Raw genomic sequence first — 24075 nt, 5'->3', positions numbered from 1 at the left:
ACCACATGGTACTCTACTAATTTCAGGGTGATAATATACTCGAGATAAGGGGTGAGAAGTAAAGGGAGGAAATGGTACAAAGATTAGAAACACAGGGTGAAAACTTCCATTCACCAAAATCAGTTTTACTGTTGCCTCCTACTTTCTACAATCACAGTGTTGACTTTTGTTGCCCATATGTCTATAAACTACCTCCTGTAATGTCAGGCCTCTAAAAGTAATGAGTGCTATGCAGATGGTGAACTACAGATGTGTTCTGTGGAAAGACATTTAGCAATTAATGGATGAAAACTTCATGGAGCTCTATCTAGGTGAGTTAATTTCAGTGATCATGTTTAAGCTACCAGAGAGGCTTAAATATACCATACTTAATATATTAATGCCAGGAGATCAGACACACCTTTTCCTAAAAGAGCCCTCCAATTAAATACTTAAATACACAGAACCAAATCCTGATTTCACCTTACAGGCACACACTTATTGATGTCAGTTATGTAGGTCCAACTCACAGCCACGTAAATAAAAGTTTTACCTTATTTGCAAAAGAAAGGAAAACATCTATTATAAAAGCTGGTCCTATAATGCTGCAAATGCCAATCTGACATAAGGCTGTTAATTCTGCAAGACAGCTAAGAACTGGCAACTGCATGGGAATGTGACTACAAAACAGTGGTAAACAATAGGCATTATTCTCAGATTAAACACTTGCTGGTGTATTTTTAGTGCGTGTACTGTTTTTTTTTTGTGACCAAATCTGATACTGCTTTTTTTTGTTAATCTCTCAATTTTATAAAGCATGCAAAGATAAAATACAAGATATAAAAACCCTCTCTTCAGCCTGTTTCAATCTCCCAGTCTGTTTTAAGCTGCTAACTTGAAGTTTCCCCCAATTTGAATAGAACAGGTGCCACTAACAAATCAGGATAAAATCAGTAATATCTTCCAGTATACAATCCTCCATAATTTTTATCACCAACTTAATTAGAAAGTAATGTACCTTCTTCTGCATGAGACTCCTCTTGCACATGAAAAAGAAGCTCCTCCAGTTTCCACCTTTATTCTACACCAGCATTGTTCCCTCAAGAGAGGGGACTGGAATGGCTTTGGTCTGAAATTTCTTGTTTTTGTACAAGCCAGGAACTCTTGCTCATTTAAAAGGAAAGATAAAGACCAAACGTCACATCCTCCTGATTCTCCAAACAATAGTTTAAAATGCTGTGGTGTAAATCAATGGCCTTAATTGCCAGAAAGTTACAATGAGGGGAAGTAGTATTAAAAACTTACATGACAGATAAGTCTTTGAAATAAATTTTGCATGTGTATGTGTGACAAATCTCACTGGTTGAGCCAATAGCATACTTGCTTGAAAGACTGTTATTAAAGAGGAAGAGTAGAATACTCCATGTCTCAAAGAGTAGAGTACATGTAATATTTTTTCCTGTGAACAACTGCTTTAAAGGTGAAAGGAAAAAGAAACAGAGCTAGTAATGCTTTTGTTCTACCATTAAAAACACATATGAAACACACACAAATTTTATCATATTCTTTTAGATCAACACATTCAGTCCTTGAATTTGTACTTATAGAGGTACCCTCTAGAAAAATATGTTAATCATGCACATATTGTTTACAGAGGTGGGCACGAGTTTTGCGGGCATATGTACAGCACTGAGCAAGAAATGCAGAGCAGATGACACCATATTTTACTCTCGATGTCCCACACTTCATATTTTCAGTAGCTAATAGTAATACCAAAGGGATTAGAAGGCAACACATTTCCCCGTAAATCATATCCTGCCACTAGTTCACAGAATCAGGTCTTTACTTTAACCCCAGAAAAACAATGCAAAACAATAAAAACACGCCTCCTGAGAGCCCCTAGCACGCAGGCAGTTCTGAGAATGACAGTTCCTGCACACACTTCTTAGAAAACCAATAGTGCAACTCTTAAAATAAATTAATAGATAGAAAATAATTATATTATAATAATTTCTTCCTCCAGGCAATTGTCCTTATGGTTTCCAGAGGTGACTAGGCTGATCCTTGCATAATGGCAATGGATTATTTTCGAGACAGTTTAGGTGATGAGTCTGCTTAGGTTGAAGAGTTACAGATCTTGTTAGCCATACTTACTTTCTCTTGTGTGAACTCTTGACATTTGCATGTCAAAGTGTCATAAAGATGTGCTACAGAAACACATGACAGAAAGAAAGAAAGAAATACAAGCTAAATTTTCACTTTCCATGTAAAAAGCGAGAGAAAAAGATTTTTAAGTGAATATTTCCGGTCAGGACCTTTCGCTGTCAGATGCTCCTGCCTTTTCTCCAGTAGCAATAAGGTTTGTCCCAAATGCATTCATGCCAATGCAAGGCCAGCACCTGACAGTATCAGAGGAGATCCTTGGGACCACCCAAGAAAATCTCCTATGAATACAGAAACTTGGCATCCACTGCAGTCATGGCCCTCACTGTGCTTCCAGAGACATCCCTCTAGTGTGGGTTCCTAGCAATTCCTACTGTTTCAATAAAGTACCAGGAAAGAACAATAAATATTCCCCTGGCTTCTACCCAAAATGTTCCTCTACACTTCCATAGGAGAAAAATCTATGGGAAAAATATGCAAGCTGAGGCTTTAAAAAAAAATTAAATACATCTCTGATATCTTTGTCAAATAAATGTACAGAAGCATTAGTGGGCACCACAGCAAAATGCAGGAACCTCTTAATAGAAGAACCAGTAAGTACAGAGCCTCTGACCCTGCTCAAACTTGCAGGGACTTTACTCAGTCTAAACCTGCTATGACTCCATGGAGAGAGCAAGCGACTCTTCATGAGAAACAGCATTCAGGGCTGAAGTTATAGCTGAACAACAGGCAGAAATGGTGCAAAAGTGAGCAGAGAGAACAGGCAAGATGCCTCTTGTTCTTCTCATCTTGCTTCTCCTTCTGGTTTTGGTTAAAGACAGGGGAATAACATTGACTGGGAATCATTCTTGGGTCCAGTTGCCAACTCTCAGCAGGTCCTGGATACCTTTGAGATCCTGGGCATTAGTGATCTCAGAGAGATGTTCCTAAAACCTTTCACCAAGGGAGATGATTTCCAAGTCCTTGTATTATTCATGGTATGGGGAACAAGGTCTCCTGTCACCATAGTCTTCTGTCTTCTCAGGCTTAATCCTTCTAGTGTCTGAGCTCTGAATAAATCCCTTCATTTGTTAACTTCCTATGCAAATTTAACAGGTATCTTTCATTTTTTGAAAAAGTTTTCAAAAACTTTTTGGAAACCTTTTTTTTAATTTAGCATATGCATGATAGAGTTAGATTCCCTTAAAATAACCCTTAAAAAAGGGACATCACTGTTTTTGTTGTGTAGTGATTTCTTTACCATTGTTATAAAAAGGGGTCATCTCTTCAACAATACAGGATTGCTTAATCTGTAACTGTGATGGATGGCTGAGGTCTTCCTTCATTAGCTTTTGTGTGACTGCCTTCATATACTGACAAACATTATCTGAAACACCAGCGAGAGAGAGAGTAAACCATAAGAAAGTCTGAGACTACCAAAAGTTGCCTTGAAGAGAAGCAGACTACATGCAGGCAGATTTCTGAACTTAAATGGAGCCTCAAAGTCCAAATGCCTTTTTCTGTGTGTTTGGAGCCTTTTTCTACAGCAGGGGGGCATCTTGCAACTCCCACTGCCAACATTTAATAGATGGCTGAGATAAGCTAGACATCACAACACTTCTTAAGTGTCTTAGAGACCTCAGAGGACATAAGGAAGAAAATTAATTGGGCTAAACCCAAAGAACAAATTTCCTTCTTTTCCCCTCCTGGCTCAGTTTTCTCCCCCTTCCCCCCCAAAAAAGGAAATGGTAAAAAGCACATCTATTGTCTGACAGTGTACATTGCTCTATTATGAGGTTTAGTAATGTTTGTGCAGTTCTGACATGTAATTTTACAAATAATACACCTGAGACATGGGAGGAAATATATAAAGTACAATACTCGGTTGCTGGATAGTCCCTTATAAATAGTTTCTTTAAAGGAATAGGACTTCTGAGAAAAAATTATAGATAACCCTTGTTTTGTTACACATGACCTAGTATTTGAACAAGTCCAATATTTACTTGGAATTATATAATAATACACACCAAGGCATTAAACAGCATGCCACAGTTGTCACCAAGTTTGTTACACATGCAAATATGGAGGCAAAGTGTCTGTATTATGAGATCTGCACCAGAATGTAGGAACAGTGATGAAACTTACAGGGCCTGAACAACAACAACAATACCTTGATGTAGGCAAAATGGAAAACTAAAGTCTAGCAATGATGAATTTAGATTCTGCACTTAGGAACTGGCAAATTAGATTAGCTATGGAAGCAACACAGGATGTCACTTTAAGACCATCTAAAAGATACAAGCATCTGCTGTAAGAGGAATTCATCTTATTCAAGGAAGATACAAAAGCAATTCCAACTAGCTTCAGTAACAAAATTTTATTTGAAATTGTGTTTTTAGAGAGAAACAATCCAATCTAGGATGTCAACACATAGATCAAATAGAGCCATCTAATCTGAAGATTTCAGGATGATTCTAGCCCTGCTGTGAGCATGTTGAGTTGAAGTGCTCTATTCTGGACAAAGTTTGTTTCTGTAAACATCATTTCATCTGTGCAGACAAAGTCATTGATTGATTTTCTGAGGTCTAGAAGTGTCCTTAGCATTTTGAATAGATTCAAATCCCAAATGCTACACAAAAATCAAATGAATGACAGTTTACATTAAAATGTAGTCGTTAGAATATAAGACATGCCTTGTCAGTTAGCAGAAAGTTCTTAAGCAGAGACTCATGGGAAAGGAAGCCATGTTGCTTCATTGCTCAGTAGTAGTCAAAAAGGTGAAAGAATTACGGGAAAAATATAAGGAAAAAATTATTATGCAATCCAATAAGTACTAAGTATATTTTCATCTGAATATTGTCTGTGCTCTTGGTCTATCTATCTCAAAAACAGTAGAATTCTTAAGTATTTATTACTGTGACCATATGTGATATTTCTTTTTTTTTTTTTTTTAATTAACCTGTCACTTTTATAAATCAGGCAAAGATAAAATACAAGAGAGAAAAACCCTCTGTTCAGCCCCCTTCTATCTCCCAGTCTTCTCTAAGTATGGAAAAAGAAAAGATAAAAAGATGATTAGAGATAGGGAGAGTTTGGTAGCAAGGGGTGAAAATTTCCAACCTTAGAAAATCAGAGAGAAAAATAGAAGTATGAGGAACATCTGCCATATCACAAAAGGAACAGAGAAGGTAAGCAAGAAATAAGTAATCATTTCTGCCAGTACACAGGCTTGGGGTAGCCATTGAAATTCTCAAGGAGTTGCTTTCAAACAGGCAAAAAGATGTACTTCTTCCAGAAAGCACAGTATGAAGGCTTCAGCACATGTCACTGTGTCAAAAGCAAGTTAGACGTGAAGATGAAGGGCTGGTACACAGGCTGGATGGATCCATACAAAAGGATGAATCAGACGCAGCTCTTGGCTTACCCTGTTGAGTGGTGGAAGCAGAAATCCCATACTTTAATGTTATGTTTCACTCTTATAACTACTCCTAAGCAACAGCTGTTAGTCACCAAAATCCTAGCTTTTGGTCCAAAAAACAAGATAGCTGTCCTCACCCCAAAATGAGGGAAGGAATGTCTCTGTGTTTTCTACAAAACAGATTCACATTAACTTTTCTATTAACGACCCAACAGTGAAACTCAGCATAAGTAACAATGAATAAGCTAAAATAAGAAAACAGTTCCAAAAATAAGAGCCTCCTGTGACAGATCCTGGAAGTCCAGAGCAGAAGGCCAGAAATAACACCAGGTACGTGCTTAGAAAAGTTCTTTCTGCATCGCCTCTTACCCTCCCCATGTTCAAGGCAAAAGACAAACAAACAAACAAATAAAAAACACAAACCAGCATATGAGAAGATCATCTGGCAAAGTCATAACCCTGTATTAGAACCCTCCCCTTTGTATAGGCTACTGTTCTCCTAGGAAAATTCTGAGCTAGATGAACAAAGTGCTCTAGTAATGAAAAAGAGTATTGATTTGGGAGTGACCATCACTAAAGTCAGTATTAGAGGTAAAACCTTCCCCGTGCAGAAAAGCATTGAATGAGATTTATACTGCATAATTACTCATTAACACATTTTAAGGGCATAAGCAAATGTAGGGAAAATAAACCAACTATAGGTATTCAAGAGAAAGGAGGACATGCAGACAGCTGTAACAGCTCAAACAATGAATGAACCATGCCTTAGCAGCACAGTACAATACCAAAAGTAAGGGATTCTCATCAGGGGTGGCTAGAAGAGTGCCCAATACCCCTGAGCAGGGCAGTAGTGGTATCTGCTTGCCCCTGGGGCAACCAGAGCAAGAGGCTGCACATTGCCTCTCTGCTGGCTCTGTGCCATGCAGGAACTCAGAATGATAAAACAGACATCTAAGATGCTCCTCAACACCAGAGCACTACAAAAAAACTGAAACTATGATCTGTCCCCATGGCAGTTGCCCTAGCAGGGCTGTATTTGTAGCACACAGCAGTGTAAAACAAATTCCAGGAAGAACTAGCAGAATACATTTATTTGAAATGATCAGAAAGTTTGTTTGGAAAACAAAACATTGCCATCTGTTCTGGTCCAGTATGAACTGCTGGGGCTTCAGTGCATTTTTTTAGGTCATCAATGCCCAGTTCCTTTGCCTGGCAAAGTTAATGGTACACAATTTAAAGAAAGACACTGCTCTAACAGAGGAAGGGAGAACACCTGGGTGGAAATCACATTTTGTACTTGTCAGCACTCAGCCTCTGGACATCCTTCCACATGTTGAGAAATTCACAAGAAAAAACAAATGCTCTGGTACCCTCCCTCATAACTATGCATTATTAAAGAGAATCCTTTTTACTACTCCTTCCATGGTGGCAAGCTCATAGGATTTCCAAGATCAGGAGGCAAGGGAGCACCCTTGAAGATCTCAGCTAAAGCCACTGTATTGCCTGTGGTTATCCTTTGAGTCACCTGAGCCTGAAGGACCTTTGGTGTTACCATAAAGCTCTTTGGCATAGCTCCAGACCACAAACCTGCTACATGGCAGTCCAATCAGTGTTTTGCTTGGCTTCAGCCCCTTTTGTCCTATCCAAAATGGGGATTTCCAAGCCAAGCCGCACCCTGTAAGCCCGGGGAACTCCAGACGATTGTCAAAGCAAAAGATCTACCTCCTGTACAGTGACCTTATAAAGTCTCTAGGAAGTAATAATATTATAGACTGATGTCTTCAGCTGGTGTCAACTAGTACTGCTTGTCTGAAATCAGTGGTGCTGTTCTAGTCTGTGCTAACTGAAGAGCCAAAAAAAACATAAATTTACATACATCACAAAGAGTCACCAGAAACTGAACAAAGGGTCAGGGGAGAGATTATTTTTCTCTTGGTCTATGGACAATTTGTCTCTCATGTGAATTAAGTATCACCTTGAGGATATAAGCTTGATTCTGCTTCTCAGACACCAATCCAAGCTTTAGCATTCCTGGGAAGGTGGTGTTCCTAAAGCAGAGCAACGCAACCTGGGAGGGGATCTCTTGCAAACAGCTGCTTCCTTCTCTTTTACTTGTTAATGCTTTAAATCTCTACCCCGGGTTGAAATTCCCTGCATATAGGAAGTCAAGCTGAAGCCGATTCAACAAATTTTTCCCCAGCTCCTCTGGAGCTGGGGTTTAATATTCCTGCCTTTTTTCTTCCAATTAATCAAAAAATCTAGCCTTTCTGGTTTACACAGTGTATTTACATGCGTGGGATTTTCTAAGCAAAGTACTCAATACTTACATGCTATTCACTTTACCAACTCCCCAATTACCCTGTTGTATGCTTTCTATTCATCTGGTCTGTTCCAGACAGAGCAAACATTCAATGCATGCATATACAAATCATTCAATGCATGCATATACAAATATACATACACATTAATTCTTCTACATCCACCAATTACATCTGTTCTAATACGAAAACATTAATGTGCTGAGAAAGGAGCAGAAGTAAACAGAAATGGCCAAAAGATGGGGAAAAAATATTCCCCTGTTATGGTGGGTAGATAATTACAAACACAGCTCAAGAAGCACCAGGGAAGTAGCAACATGAATGCAGGCACACAAATAACCTTGGAATTTCTTGTTCTTTTATTTAAAATGTTTCCACTAATATAGTGCAGAAGGGCAGCACATCTCTGCTGATGAGCAGATCTGTTTAGAAGAGATCTGCACCCTTCATAGACTTCTAGTAAGGGTGGTGAGCACATGCCACAGATCAGCACTGGGAAAGCCACTGGGTGAAACTCCATTGCAAGTTAAATAAACCATTCTGAAGCAAATACAGTAGCTTAATATATACAGCCTGTTAAGCAGCCTCTAATCTAAATATCATAAACACCGTTCTCAACTTATTTTGCAGAAAAATAAAAAATAAAAAGAGAAATAAAGATATCTTTTTTGTGTGTGTGTATGCAGTCTCTTGACAGGATGGCCAATGCTAGAATGCTTTGAGGTTAATTCAGTGACTTTTTAAAAAGCATATGAAAGATTAAAAGTTTTAAGGTATTTGTAAATTTACAGAAGCTTGTTACAACTAATGCTTTGATTTTGAAATACCTATCGTGTAAGCAGCCATGCTTTTGTTCCTAAAACCAAAAGCCTGTCAGTATAAATCTGCTTATTTCAGCAAATATGACAACAGAAACAACAGCTCACAAAACATAGATTGCAAGACGAGATTTAAATAGCATAAGCGGTTATTTTGCAGAATGAGGTGTTTCTTTCCCAGGAGGGAGACAAAACAGACACCATGCTGCTGCTTTTCAGTTTGAGAAGCAATTTCATCCCTATCCCCTTCTGTAGTAAGAAGAGAACAATACTTTCTGTATTTGCATCACAAGTGTGCAAAAAGGGATATATTCATTAATTAACAACTTCTACTCTGTGTACGCAGTTGGTCTAAGGTCCTGGGAGGTTTACTAATGATGGAATTTACTAATGACAGACTGCCTGAGGTGCTCCTGCAGGAACACAAGTTTACATTTAGGGCTGCAACTGTTCAATGTCTCCCGCTGCTCAGCTGAGCCAGAGTCCAGAGGCAGTAGGAGCTGCTGTGTTCGAGGCTGACCCCTGTAGGGCTGTCCTAAATTAATTCTTATTTCAACTAGAATACTATCAGTGTTCATTCAACATCTCAACCTGATCCAACTATTGCCAAACTGTTACAGCAATTAACATCCCACCTGGTTAAAAACACACACTGTAAATCTGGTCTCAGCTAGCCCAGATGCAGTTTTCAGACACTGGATTATATATAAAGTAAAGAAATGTCTATCACCATATATTCTCCACCTCCCTGCCTGTACAGTGAGTTCAAGCCAGTTCTTCACTATCCGCTTATCAAGTTATTCACTGAACTCCTAGATTCCCTCCCTAAATGACATTCCCGCCCCCTCCCCCCTTACCCCCCCCCCCCCCATCTCAAATGGTTTTCACGGCTCATCTTTAACTCTCTACATATAGAGACCAGAACTAGAGCCATGTTTAATTATCTGACACCAGTACTATCCCTATGAGCATAAATACTGCCTTTCTGGTTCATATCCCTTATTTCCCTCACTAGCATTTTCCACCAGCTCACTGATTGGTAATGTTAAATAGCATAGAGCAGAGAGAGATGCTATCAAGACTGCTAGAAACAGACTGTCTCAGAAGGGTGATTATCATTTAACCAGCTATAATCAATGTGATGAGCGTTCAGTTGGTGGTTTTTGTTTTTGTACATCACGCTAGGTTTTCTGGTGACCCAAATGATGTTATGGCAATCCTAAAGGCAGGTGAATTAATGTTGCATTAATACTATTTGTCAAAGTTGTGATCTCCTGAAGATTTATAATGTTTGTTTCACAAAGCCACCAAATTTGATAAGAAGCTCAAGTAGCATAACATAACTACTAACCTACCACATCCTGCAAAACTTTTATATACATACATGTGAACAATTTATACAGGTATAAAAATATTTCTATATAAAAGCATACATTTCTGGCCAAATTAGTTTAAAATATATAACTTGAATTTTCAATGACATTCAGCAAGACAGTGCTAGATATTGACTGCTGTTGTAACTAATGGGAAAAAAAAAATACAGTTCCCTGAAAAATGTTGTCAGTGCTGCCAAAGTACAGGAGAGGAGAGATGCCAGTTGACAAGGAAGATCCTGTCCAGTAGAGTATTTTTTCCAGTGATTTCAACTTTGCTGGGATTTCAACTTTCATACCTTCACCAGAGATTTAATCACAGTATTCTCATTGGCCTTCTCTAATAAAATATTTATACATGCTCTCAGACTCATTGACTTTAATTGTCATATGAATATGGGCTACAAAAAGGAAATTTATCTAAATGCTACTATATCCTTTCTAGTGTTAGGAAGCTTCTGCACACAAACAAAACAGCTGTAGAAGATTAGGAAGAGTGCTATGATTTACAGCAAATTGCATATAGATGCCAGTTCCCCTTTTCTTCAAAGGGAGTTTCTAAAGGTCTCCACTACAAAGAGTAATTTCCAAGACCGAAGTCTTGGCCCGTGGAGGTCTCTTACATCAGATCAAGGGAAGCTAGAATTTCACCTGAAATGCTTATTCCATTTTCTTAATCACTTTTGAGAAAGAAGTCACATCCATACACACCCTTCATGTTTAACTCATTTTTCTAGTGCTGAGCAAGAAACAACATAGTCTAATGATAAGCAGATTGTTAAGAAAAAGTCACGTGTTTCTCTTTCTGAAACGCTGATTTACCCTAGTGCAAGACAGAGCATGTTACTCATTGTGGAGGACAATTAAGTCGCAGAAACATTCACTGCTCACAGGGAACAATTGGCACCATTATGTGATCAACAAATCTGTGTCTTATGCACATTCCCCACCACCACACTTTCGTTCCTGCAGTCATCTACTATAAGCATAGGAGGAGATGCAAATATTTTTGTTTCTAGCTTCTGTTTTCTCTTCAGATACTGGGCTACAGTACACAACCTAATATCACAAGACTGATAAAACAACAATTAAATTCTAGAATAATTGTGGGTTTTTTTCTCTTTTGCCTTTGATTTTTTCCTAGCATGCAAGATAAGCATTTACAAGATCTTTTTTACAAGCACAAAAGCTACAAATACACTTCAAGATGAAAAGCAAAGCTGAGATATTCACAAAAACTCCCAAATCCCTTATTTGGCATTTAAATAAAAGCTAAACCCTCCAAATATCATAAAATTCCAAAATAGCATAAGGTAAGTCAACAATGCAAATGCAGGAATTGAGGAACTTGAGCAGGGGGCTTGTCTCCACTGAAGAGTTGCAAAAGTTATGGAATTTTAAATGAATTGCATTACAAATTAAGAAAACCCTCTAAGTTTAACTTGAACACTCTGCTTTTAACAGAAATATATGGGTCAAGCAGTCCAATTTTTCTCCACATGGAGTGGCATGAAAACTGTGTAAAATTTGCATTCTGGTAAGGGTTTGGTATTTGAACAGCCTTAATGTTAGCCTCAATGTTGCCTAGGGACTGCTTTTTTATTCAAGCCCTTCTCCAAAGATTTTATCTTTAGAATGAAGAAAGGAAAAAAAAAAAAAAAAAAAAAAAAAAAAAGACTGTGCCTTGCTTATCAATGTTTGATAATTTAACATAATAATAGTCCTGAATTGTTCTGAAAACAAGAAACTTAAATGTCATGCTTGTTTTCTGTATCAAACAAAAGCTGAATATTTTATTTTTTCCTTTCCTTGCTTCGCAAAAAAATGCAATTTATAAAGAAGCCTGAGGATTCATGTAAGCATAGATATATCTGTATTTTTTGTTTATTTGCTGTTTAGTTTTGTTCATATCTTTCTTCTGCCTCATTTTTCCCCTACTGACAGCACAGGTTCAGCAACGCCTGTACTGCATTTGAAAATATGCATAGAAACAATTCTGGAAATACTCAGGGCCATACACACATGCAAAACTGATCTCTTGATCTAACATTAGATTCCCAGAGGCTTGTTATGCTTTCTGGAAGGCGAGATTTGAGTATGGATATTCAAGTATGTAGAACTTCAGAAGGCTTGAAAAGATTTCAAGTTTTTTATGAAATAGGTATAATACATAACGTACCAAGTTTGATTTGAACGTAGTGGGCTGAAAAAAGATGACAAGCACCTTTCTGTCTTGGTGCTCAGGTTAACTGGCAAGGTATCTCCAAACCTCTCCCATTTCACCTTTCGTGACAGCCTGAAAACATCTTCCCTCAACTCTAATGGGAAAATGAAAGCCAAAGGTTTCCAAAAGTTAACATGCCTTCATCCATTTTACTTTAATATAAATTATTTCATTAACATGCTGTGACATACTTTCTCTTCTAGAGCAGTACAACACTTCACTGCTTCTGCAGCCATTCTCAGTCTACAAAAAGCAACCCTGGCTAATATGTCCATACAAATACAGATGCATTTCAATAGAAAACCTGTCTCCCCTCCCATCAACCTACTTCATCCACAGAACGTGCCAGAGAGCTGCCATACATTCCTGCTCCCTTTCCCTCATGTCTCCTGCTCATCTGTCTGGACTGGGGACTATGTTCACTGTTATTCACAACTCTTTTTTATTTGTTCTTTCCTTCTCCCTCTGATTTCATAAATACATCCCAGGACATGGTACCACTTTCAGACTCTTGGGAGAATAGGAAGGAAGAGATATGCAGTAGGTATTATTATATATAAAAGGTGTCATTACTAATTGCTTAGAGATAATTTTATAGCAATTACAATGTTGGCAGAAGCTCCTAATACTGCCAAAACTGATTCCAGGGAGCTTTTTTCTCATTTATTGCAAGTAAACATTCACTACTTTAATTAATACTGTAAGCTAAATAAATTCACTGATTCTTTAACATACAGAACCACCAATTACTCTATACAAGATAGTGTAAAAAATGGAATAACTTCTTCGTTAAGTAAAAAAAAAAAAAGTATATTACAAAAAGCATGGTATTATTATAGCATCGAAATTTCTTTGGGGAAGCAAAGAAAAAAACAAAACATTACATTATCTAAAAAACTGCATTATAAATGTGGAGCACAGCCATATTTCATTCACTGAAAGACAACAAAAAACTTAGTTCTTACAAGCACATGCTCATTTTCTTCCAGACTCAAAAATGTTGGGCTGATTACATATAACTAAAGTAGAAACACATCCCAAAGCAAGTGCTTTATTTATAAAGGGGAAAGAAAAAGACGTCCATTACAGACCTCCTATGAGTACCTACAGGACCACTCACGACCAATATCCAATTATGTGCAGTTCTGTACAATCACAGGACAAAAAACACTGTTCCAAACCCAAGCAGGAAGAAAACAGAAAGAAAGCTTGAGTGAGGTAGTTAGGTTGAAAAATTTTTATGGATCATTTAGCAGGCCCTAGAGCATTTGGGGAATACAAGCTTTCTAAGTAAATTAAGCTTTAAATATTTTAACACTATTTTTAGCTATTTGTAACTTCATAGTCTAAAATCTGTAACTCAAGTTAGAGCAAAAAGACTAGTTAACAGAAGACAAAACAAAGAAAGTGCTCCTCAAAGCAAAGCTGGAAAGCACTCAAGCCTGAATTTCCAATAACTAGTGAGAACCAGACTAGCATCAGTAACCACAAAATAACAACTATGGGCTAAGATTCAGACTCAGTCCCTCCAGAGACCCTGTGACAAATTAAATACATCAAGCTGCCATATCTGTTGAACAAGATTAAGCAATTTATATGTCATATTCACATACATGATTAAACTATAAGAGGGCTCTCTCCTGGAGGGGTGGTTCACGGGCACTGAGCTGAAGTTCATGCTGAGGTCCCATCCACAAGACCAGGGTCTTGGCATCTAGCTCATGGCTGGGGATTAACACCACTAGAAATAAATTTCAAAATTTCCTAAACGATGTACTTTAAGGCTGATTTCAGGAAAATGAGACTTTTTCAAGCACATAGTTCATCAGTCCCACACACCATTTGTTTAATCTTTTTAATTCTTTGGCCAGTTTTAACCAGATGATTTTCTTATGTGTTTAATGAAAAGCAGCAAGCTCATGTAGGGGAGGGGAGAAAAAAAAATTAAACGTAGCAAAGGAAAAACTGAAGCATCCACTCAGCTACAAACCACTAAATGTTGTCTTCCGCCCTGATTGTAATTTGTGAACATAGTAGGGAGCAGGAAGTCCCTGCTCTATGGGGTGGCTTTGGTGACAGCAGGAGAGATGAAATGTACAGGTCATGTGGAGGTCTGAGAGGATGGAAGGAGGAAGAGACACTGTGTCATTACAGTAGGAATGAGTCGCAGGGGTACAGGTACAGACCTGTAGGAAACTCAACTCTGCTACTCCCACTGTTTACAAAATTACTTACATATGTGTATTTTTTAATGTTCCAACTGGAAAATCTGACATGGGATTAAACAAATTCCTGTCCTGCTTCCTCATCCAAAGGGCTGCACAGAAGCTCAAAGCCTGGAAATTCCTGTTAGTCCTGAATCTAATGATAATTGGGCCTAGCTGAGGAAAAAAAAATAAGATTTATATATATATATATTTAAAAAAAAAAATGCCATTTAGAAAATTCTTCATTTCCAAAAAGTTTTCATCCCAGCTTTGGAGTTTTCCTAGATGCCTTAGATTCCCCCTTCTCCACAACAGCCTAATCAAGCAGCATGCTGAAAAACAAGGGAATCAGGCAAGATGATAAACCAAAGGTACCAAAGGCACAATATATTTTGGGATGAAACAGCATTTTCCAATGACAATGCTGCAAAGTCTCTGAACAGCTGTACTGAAAAATCAGGAACCATAGTTCCTGTTAAACAGTACAGCAGTGCCTCTCCTCATACAAGAATTTGCTTAATGGGTATCACACCAGAAGAACAAGGAGGCCGTTTGAAGGATTCTCAGTGGACACAAAGGAAGGCTTGTGAACTTACCCCAAAATGCCAATCAGCTATGCAGGAAGATAAATCTGACAAGGATGTTCTGAGTAGAATAATGCCCAAAGGACATTACAGTGTGGTTTTATCTGGTCATTGCACAGTACAGTACACAAGCTGAGCAGTTCAGTGGCATAAAAGAATGCATATACAACTGACACTGTTTATGCTGTTAAAGATTAAAAAGCATGATGGTAGGCTGACCTGCTCCAGACCACCACCTTTACCAGGATGTCCTTAAGGAACAGAATGGGACCTTGATGGTGACTCGTCTTCAGGACTGTCAAGACTGTGGCCAATGTTGCTGACCACTGTTGGTTCACTGTTTCCTGTGCTCCTTCTATCAACAGGTAACTTTTGTCTCCTGTATTCTGCATACACTGTACATGTTTTGGAACTGGCACCTTTTTAATATTTTCAATTTGTATAGTGTTTAAAGTGGGGACCAGGTCCAACACTCGGACCCCTAACTGCTACTGCATTACAAATAGCATCAGCACCACCCCAGAAAAAACATTGATCTCTACCACATGCACTGAACTCGTCAACTTTAATCCTATGGAATGGAGGGAAGGGAAAGCTTTTCCAAGTGAAGAAAGACACATTCATGTCTAGGTTAGAGTTTACAGCTATCAAGGAGCTAATCACACAATTGACACAAATCCTAGTCTAGACAAAGCTTTGTGCACTGAGAGGGGTAAAAAATACAGGGTAATAGCATGGGCAATAGCAAAGGAATACAGCCTTGCACCCTTCTACAATGGAGGCTGAGAGCCTTTCAGCTAAGGCTAGAGAAGATTTTAATCACCCAAAATTCACACTGACTTAGATTGTCTTAAAAATTTACTATGCCTTATAAGCATGCAGTCTAAATCACTAGATCAAAGCCTGTCAGATATTGACCTGCTGAAAACATACCAGATATTTACAAAGGATTTCTTGCCTATTTGGGTCCCAACTGATGCCATTTTTTCTTTTAGCTACTGAATAACAGTGAGAACATGATGGCCCTCAGCCATTTTCTCTAGAAGTCCTTCACAACCTTATGCACCAGGTCAACCAGTCTCTTCATTCTTCCTCTATCCAACCATTTTAACCAATCTGCACATTTTATGATGCCTCATATGGAAAATAACAGAAAACGTGTCCACACCAGGTGGGAACAGGGTGGGAGCAGGGAGAGGAGGAGATTAAGAGCCAGGGAAGAACAACCACGCAGATAAGGCACTGCATGCCCCGCACGATTACTGCCAAGAAGCCAAAGACTCTGAAATCTTCAGCCAGGATTAAACAAGAGTCCTGAAAAAATACTTCAAACTGGCAGAGAGAATAGCAATACGAGGCTGACCTGGTATTATGGTGAGAGGGAACAAGTAGATGTGCATCTTCCAAAAAGCAAATACATTCCAGTGGGAAGATGTGTACTGAAGCCTTTCCTCTGTCAGATGCCAATCACTTTTCTCTCTGTCTCCCTGGCTTTCCTGCTCCTCAGCATGTATATTACTTTTGTGTACTTCTGCTGACACAGAACCAGTCTTGCTCTGATAAGTAACCTGGCAGATCTTCAGATACTAGGAAAACATCCTTTCTGGCAAGCACAAGCCCCTGCAGACCATGAGATCAAGCACGACAAGGAACAGATTAAATCTGAGGTTTATAACAGATTCTGGGCAAAGCCTATACCCGATATACAATACCAACTTCTCCAGCTCACAATGTGTCAGGGTGGGGTTGCTTTGAAACACAACTAGTCCTTTTCTTTTAATCCCAGACAAGATACAGCTGTACTAAAATATAAATGTCTTAGAAATTCTAAATTTATTTCCCTAGATTCACTGATTTGTTGCTGATACATGATGATCACCATGGCAAGAGGCAAGTTACATTATTCTAACTGTGCAAATACAATTAAATCTATTTGTCTCTGGGATAATTTTTTTATGCACCTTTAAGCATGGGGACTCAAACTGACAGAATGACACCAGGATTTGCATTCAGCAGGAAAACACCCACTGGGTAGCTGCTATCTGTACTGAGGGTCCCTTGAAGTAAAAACAGATAAACCACAAATCTCACTAATAGGAAGGCTGTCACTTCTGGATTCAACCACAGACATGAAACATAATAGGGAAAAAGAAATATTGGCTTTATTCCCAGAAACAAAAAGTAAATCATCTGTAGAGAGAATGACATTCTTCTCCTCCCCTTCATCCCAAACCAAATATCAGATCAATGAAAATGAGCATACAGCAACTTCCACACCTTGTGATAATCCAACCTAAAAAAGGAAGGAGAGAACAAGAAAACTGTACAGCTGTATACACGTTTGAGATTATATATATCCATTAAACATATGATAAAAATTATATACAAAATATAAATATGTAGTCTCAGTAGTACCAGGAATCTCAGTTCTGCTTTAAATTTCCACAGATTATCTGGAGAAAGTGGTTATTTTCTTTATTTTCCTATACAGTGGTTATTTTGTGAAGTTAAATACATGCATAAGGTTTCAGGACTCAAATATGCTCAGTTCCCTGTCCTGTGATTAAAAGTATTTCTCATGCATCTCAGGCTGTACTCTTAAAAAAATATTAAGACTCATCAGCAATGTCTAATGGTTTTTATTTGGTTGGTTGGTTGTTTTTTAAGGGATAAAAATAAAAGAGATCACAGCAACAAGTGCTGTGAAAATAAGAGTATAAGTATAAGTCTTGTCTCCCAAATGCAGTTTTTTGTCCCATCTGCCTGACGGTAAAACTGTCAGAAGGGCCAAAGCCAGAAACTTTTTAAAAGAGAAACCCAACCTGTGACAAAAGAGCAATAAGGAGCTCCTCTCCCCCTGACACTAGCAGGACAAAGAACAACATGAGCCCTGTCTCCCAGGTTCATGCTCAGCCCAGCTCTGAGGCATCCTGGGCTGCAGCAGATGCTACTAGGTCCTCTATGATCCCTGGAAAAGCCTCTCCTCCTTCTCTTCCACTGAAGGCCTAGCTCCTTGTTCTCTTCAGTCATTTCCTAGGCTCGACAAGCTTGTTCCCTAGGTCTCTCACCCTGGGCACAGCAGCTCCTTGGTTAGCACAGTCCTCCATCCCCCTAACTGAACCAGGAGGCAGCAGTCAAGGCAAGGTAGAGCTTCTCCCTCTTAGATGCGTGACCATGGACTTTTAAAGAACGAGAGTATATTAAATGGCAAATGGCAGTAATTTCATCCATCACAAATATCACTTTTATTTGTTTCTGTATTGTCTAATCCCAAGATTGAACCATGTTCTGTAAAGCCTAGGTAGAATCCAGCCCTTGAGTTTTGCAAGTGTCAGCTCCTCTTTAGTTACCAAAATGAATGACCTCATAAAGAAGCAGAGGCTTTTTGTAAATACTCATTTCTAATCTAGGTACTCAAACGGGATGGGAGACTTTTCTAAAAACTTTGCTACCAAGTGGCAGCTGAGAACTGGAGGGAAAAAAAAAAAAAAAGAGATTTTCATGTTTGTTACCTCTCCAGTCAGAAAAGAATAGCTGTGTACTCAACTCTTATAGCCTTCTGAAAAATATATTCCAATCCTCCAGAGCTCTGGTATCTGGCAAATTTTCAGTACTGCATACTTGCTGATTATCCTGGTGTGCTCCAGGATAACGTTGAAGTATGTACCCAGCTCTTTGCACAATGTGTTCACATATTCTTTTCAAAAGGCTTCTCTCCTCCACCCAGAAAATTAAAGAAGTGATTCAAGCACCTCCAAGTTTGTGTTGTAGCTAAAAAGTAGCACAAAGCAGAGAGAACAGAGATTTACAGAGAAACCTGAGATGTGCAAGAGGAGAACAAAAATTGGAGGAAACAAAAGAACTCGGTGAACATGTGTACAACAACAAGGTAACACATCAAATGGATCAGAAATCAGGTGGACATTTATCACAGTGTTTCCTCTTACAGGCTGAGGGATACTTGCTTATGCCCTGAAATGCAATCTCAGGATGCTAACAGTTTGGGATTAACACGGGGTATCTCAAAAGATAGCTGGTAGCCACCTGTTAGGAGGGCTGACGCGTTCTTCTCTGGCATCCCTGTGTTTTTACTACAGAAGAGAATCACTCATCACATCCTTGAAATTAAGTCAAAAGCAGTCCTGGAACAGAGATGGGGGCAGCAGCCACTCATACAGGGTAAAGGGGTGCCATTCTGCAGGGCAAACACTTATAGGTGCTCTATTCAGTTCAAGGTTGAACCATGTTAATTCCAGTGTTACTGCTCACACCATGCTCTATTTATTAGCAACCAGTTTCTGTTCCTATCTACTTAGCAGCCTTTGTCACATTTGACAGCATAAATGTAATTTTAAAGGAAATCAAGCACACCAGTTTGATATTTTCTATAACTTACTTCAGAATAAAGATAGTGATCAATATCTTCAGCTTAGTAATTTAAATTAAGCATTTAATTTCAAGATATTAGAAACTTGAGTACAGGTATTTGGATGCTTGACTCACAGCTGAGTATTTATGAGATAACTTTATTTTTAATGAGAGTAAGATCCTAGGATTTAAGGACACTCATAACACTGAGAATTACAGCTTAAGTCAATATTAGATTCTGAGACTGAACAAAATCCACCCTTTCTTGCTTTATATATAACTGACTGGTTAGCAATTCAAGCCAAACATTTTCTCAAGTTTCCATGATGAGTCATAACAAACACTGGTTAGCTTCATGGCAACAAGTTTGTACGCAAGTAATGGAAGGTTTAAAAAAAAAAAGAAAGAAAGAAAAAAAAGCAAAGCTGCAGTATTTATATTACGTCTGTATCCACATTTAATATCTTAACTAGAAATAGTGGATCCACAGACTTTGTAACACTTCAGAGAGCATACATGGACAAGCAGAACTTAGGCTTGCTTCATATATAGTTCTGTTCAGGTTCAGATACGTAATAAGTTATTAACAATTTTTAGGAACAGTGGACTTGGTAAAAATTTAATTTTAATATAAATTCATCAGCCAAGGATCAATACAAAGCATATATGTAAGCAAGACTGTAGTATTCTATTAGGAAGGTGATTAATTGCTTGGTGTTTCTTGAAGTTTTGAGGTCATTGGTAGACCAGAGTCGTGCAAATTTTGAGACACACCTCACAATTTACCTCAGCCTACTGGCATTTAAAGACTGGTTGTTAAAAATGCTACTACTGTTTCCAAGAGGCTCTAGGAAATCTATTGCATCTATTTTTTCTTCTTGCCATACAATATCCAGGTTTATGTCAATCTTATTTCAATCCCCTGCCCTATAGATTACCTTGAGAGATTATCCCTCCTTCCTCCAAGAAGAGTCTTCAGAGATTTTATTAAGCAACTGTAATATTTTGGGGAAAATAAAAATACTTAGTCCAGTCCTGAGAGAGAATGCCTTCAGGTATCTCAGAAGATTTCTGAAGAGCAAATAACTTTCCCTTAGTTTAACTATGCTCATTACTAGCATTTTTTTCCTTTTCAGTTTGGAATCAAAATCTATTGCCTTCTAAAGAGACTCCTCCAGAGTCAGATGTTCCCTGTGCAGTTTGGCTTTACAGCACTCAACTTGGAACACCAAAAAAATGTTCCAACTTCCTTGGAAATGTTCATTGCTTACTATGAGTGCCAGACTTGCTCACAGTGATTTGGAGATGAACTCATCCACCCCTTCACACCTCCATGCCATGAGATTCACTCTAAAGTGAACTTTGACAGTGTTTCAAAGCCTGAAAGCCAACGAGGCTGCTCGATCAATTACAAAACTGAAGTCATCTGCTCATCAAGATGATGATTTGCTCACACAGTGGAAACAAATGGATATTATTTGTTGTCTCACAAGCGGAAAAGGAAGCTACAGATCCAACACATCTTTTAGGTGGTAATATGTGATATTATATTGTTATGTATGGTACAATTATTATTTTAAATTTAGAAGTGTACTAAGATAACATCCTATCCTAAATCAAAACCAAAGGATTTTAATAATCTGTCAGTGTAGAAAAGAAGAAAAAATAATATGATGCTTATTTGCCACCTCTTTAACTTCTCAGATGGAGATTTATCTCAGGCACTGTTACATAAACAAGAATTAAAAGTTAAAGACTCTAACTCCACCCCCTTGAGACGTATGGAGGATATTCAGCAATGCGCATAGCAAACGCTACATTTCTAAGGAGGCTTTGAATCCTTTTTTCATGATTTGATAGGCACAGGGGATGATTATCAATCATGTTGTATCTTGATCTTTGTTTTCATACACCAGACTCATCTGTGGTTTAATCAAAGAATATTGTGGCACTGGCTATGAGAAAATACAGTTTGAGTAAAAGGTGAGTGGCTAGCAAAGTTAAGTTTGTCTTTGGGCTGACCACACAATTATAAAACCCAGGGCTTTTTGCCCAACTCATTTGGAACAGGAATATGCTTTTTCCTTCAAAAGCTATGTCAACATAATTAAAATAATAGCTATTCCTTGTTCCAGAATAAGAAAAGATTTCCAGTTAAACATGACACAAGCTAAAACAGGAGGAAATACAATGCTGTGTCTTTAGAACACCTTATTGTTTGAAAACCTAGTCTTCCTGTGGAAACAAGCCTTCCTGAGAAAGCCACAGGGCATGTGCTAGCCCAGATTTCTTCAGGACGGTTTAATTACTCATCATTTAATTAACAATGATTTGAGGAGCTATTGGAGAAATGTGTGTCCATCACTTCAAGGTAGTGTGATTCAGAGGAAGAAACATGGAAGAATAGTTGTGAGATACAAAAAGTAATGCTGCTTTGCTTTACCCATCGCTTCTTTTCTTTGATGAGAGGACATCAAGTGTAGTGTAGTGTAGACATTCTCTAGCCACTAATGGTATCATATGGAAAGGGGAAGACATGTTCAACAACCTGTTCACACTGATAAATCTTGCTGTGCTTCTGGACTTATTGTAAACACAGCCCCATCTGAGCCCTTTTCACTGAAAGAAGATGAGTCTATCAGCTCAAATTTGACTTGGCCTTCCTCTTCTAGACTGAATCACAACAACCAGAGATTTCCCATCTTCAATTTTTGCACCTCTTTTTCCTTTTCTAAAGAGCAGACCCCAGTATATGATGGAGTCTTACATAAAAAGACAATCTGTGACCTAATATCACATTGGCAATTAAAGTCCTGTTAGGAGTTTTCCTACAAATAATAATAATAGGCCTCCTGTAACACTGGCTGAGATGACATATACAATGTTATAAAGCAGTAGCTGCTCCCTGAAGACCTTGAACGTTGTTCCAAGTCTGCAGGAAGGATTTTGTGAAATCAACAAAGAGATGCTGATGGAAAGGGGAAGTGATTTTTACCAGGCTTTTCAAGCTATGAAGCAATCTGCAGAGCGATCAGGAGGAAATGACTGCAGACCTCACGTCAACACTAAGATTCTGTAACCAGAAATATTTGGGAAATACTATTCTTATTCTTTTGATTATCTCACAGAAACTATTAAAGGCATTGACATCACCAAAATTGAAAAAAATAAAGTTTTTTTTTGTGTGTGTGTGTGTTTTTCCTTAAATACAGTTCAGTAAAACTTTTTCTGATACCTCTTGTGATTTGTTCATGGCTGACAGATTTGTGGGAGCAATACTGACTGCTTCTGCAACTTCTCTCCTCTTCAGCACTCTCTCCTCCACTTATCCTTGATTCTCAAGACAAAGAGTTAGAATAAATTGAAGGGAGAAAAGGAAAAGAACCAACAAAATACACAAAGTAATTGGGAATGGAGTTGGAAGGGATGAGGATTAAGATAGAAGAGAAATTAATAGAAAACATGAATCTCAGTCCTATAAACAGCATTTCTTGATCTGTGATCAGATCAAACGCATCAGCATTTTTTTATACCCCAAGGTTTGAGTAGTTGCCTTAATTACCTGTTAATTAAGCTGTTTGTAAGCTTAAACTCAAATCCACGTGTCTGCCAAATAAAGTTGAAGAGATTGGTACTAGAAAACAAAGTCAGCCTTATCTAGTCCCTCATTAATTAAACCTATGCTGGAATAGCTCTTAGGTCATCTCCGTCAGATGAGTGCTATTTCAGAATTAAAATAGAGTATTTAACTTCACCAGCAATGGCTGTGCTGTTAATCAGAAACGAAACCTTCTCCCTTTCAAATACAGTGCTTAAATATGAAGTTACTCTGCAATAGCTAGTCTCAAATAGCCAATTGCAAATTAAGTTATGCTAATTGTCAGTGAAAATAGAGCTTATGGAGCATCTTGTTTGTTAGGAACAACGCCATTTCCTAATACTAAACCTCTGTCACTAAAAATGAAAGGCACCATTTGCTGTTTTTTATCTTCATGTCTCTTGTTTGCTTGTTTGCTTGTTTGTTTTGGCTATCTTTTTTTGTTCTTGGCACTTGTATAAAGAAGGCTTTCTTTCTTTCTGAGTAGATAGTGGGAATAATCTCCTGGAACAATTCCACATACCTGAAAAATTAGGGAAAATAACCCCACTTTCTCCTTCGTAAAATATTACCTTTCCTGCTTTCTTAAATTGAACGAAAGTTAATAATAATAATAATAATAATGTTCAGTCATGTAACTCAAATGTTACTAATCAAGTGTGAAAAATACACTTATACAGCAAAGAGTATTTAGAAATATGTTTAATTGAAATACTACTAGTGTAGTCAGATTGCTGTGCTTCAGAAATATAAATAGTAAAACTAATAATGTAACCATGAATCTCAGATTTAAAATAACATCATGACAATTTCCTGTCAGACAGATCTAGCAGCACGAAAAAGAAAACTACGAGTGTCTCCCTAACCTGTGCTGTCTGGCTCTTCATGAGTTGGATTGTGTGACAGAGGGACACTGGGACTCCCTGGGGAATTTGGGGAAAACACCTGGAAATCCACTTCTGACTGTGCCAGCACAGCACAGCACATGCAGTCCTGGCAGCCCTCCCATGCAGCACATGCAGGCAAAACCAAGGAGAATTTGCGCC

At 38.2% G+C, this 24075-nt stretch overlaps 1 protein-coding gene across 2 annotated transcripts in view; it reads right to left on the bottom strand.

Moving 5' to 3' along the window:
* Positions 1-1127, bottom strand: part of VWF (von Willebrand factor) — a 148218-nt gene extending 147091 nt beyond the window's left edge. For both annotated transcript variants that reach the window (XM_080564567.1, XM_080564568.1), the window contains exon 1: positions 998-1127. In XM_080564567.1, the coding sequence (XP_080420693.1) occupies positions 998-1027 (30 nt within the window). In that variant the 5' untranslated portion in view covers positions 1028-1127. The remainder of the gene's footprint in view (positions 1-997) is intronic.
* Between the last annotated feature and the right edge of the window lie 22948 nt (positions 1128-24075).

Source organism: Anser brachyrhynchus (genome assembly GCF_964034855.1).
Source record: "Anser brachyrhynchus genome assembly, chromosome: 1".
Lineage (NCBI taxonomy): Eukaryota > Metazoa > Chordata > Aves > Anseriformes > Anatidae > Anser > Anser brachyrhynchus.
This window is presented reverse-complemented; position numbering and strand designations above follow the sequence as displayed.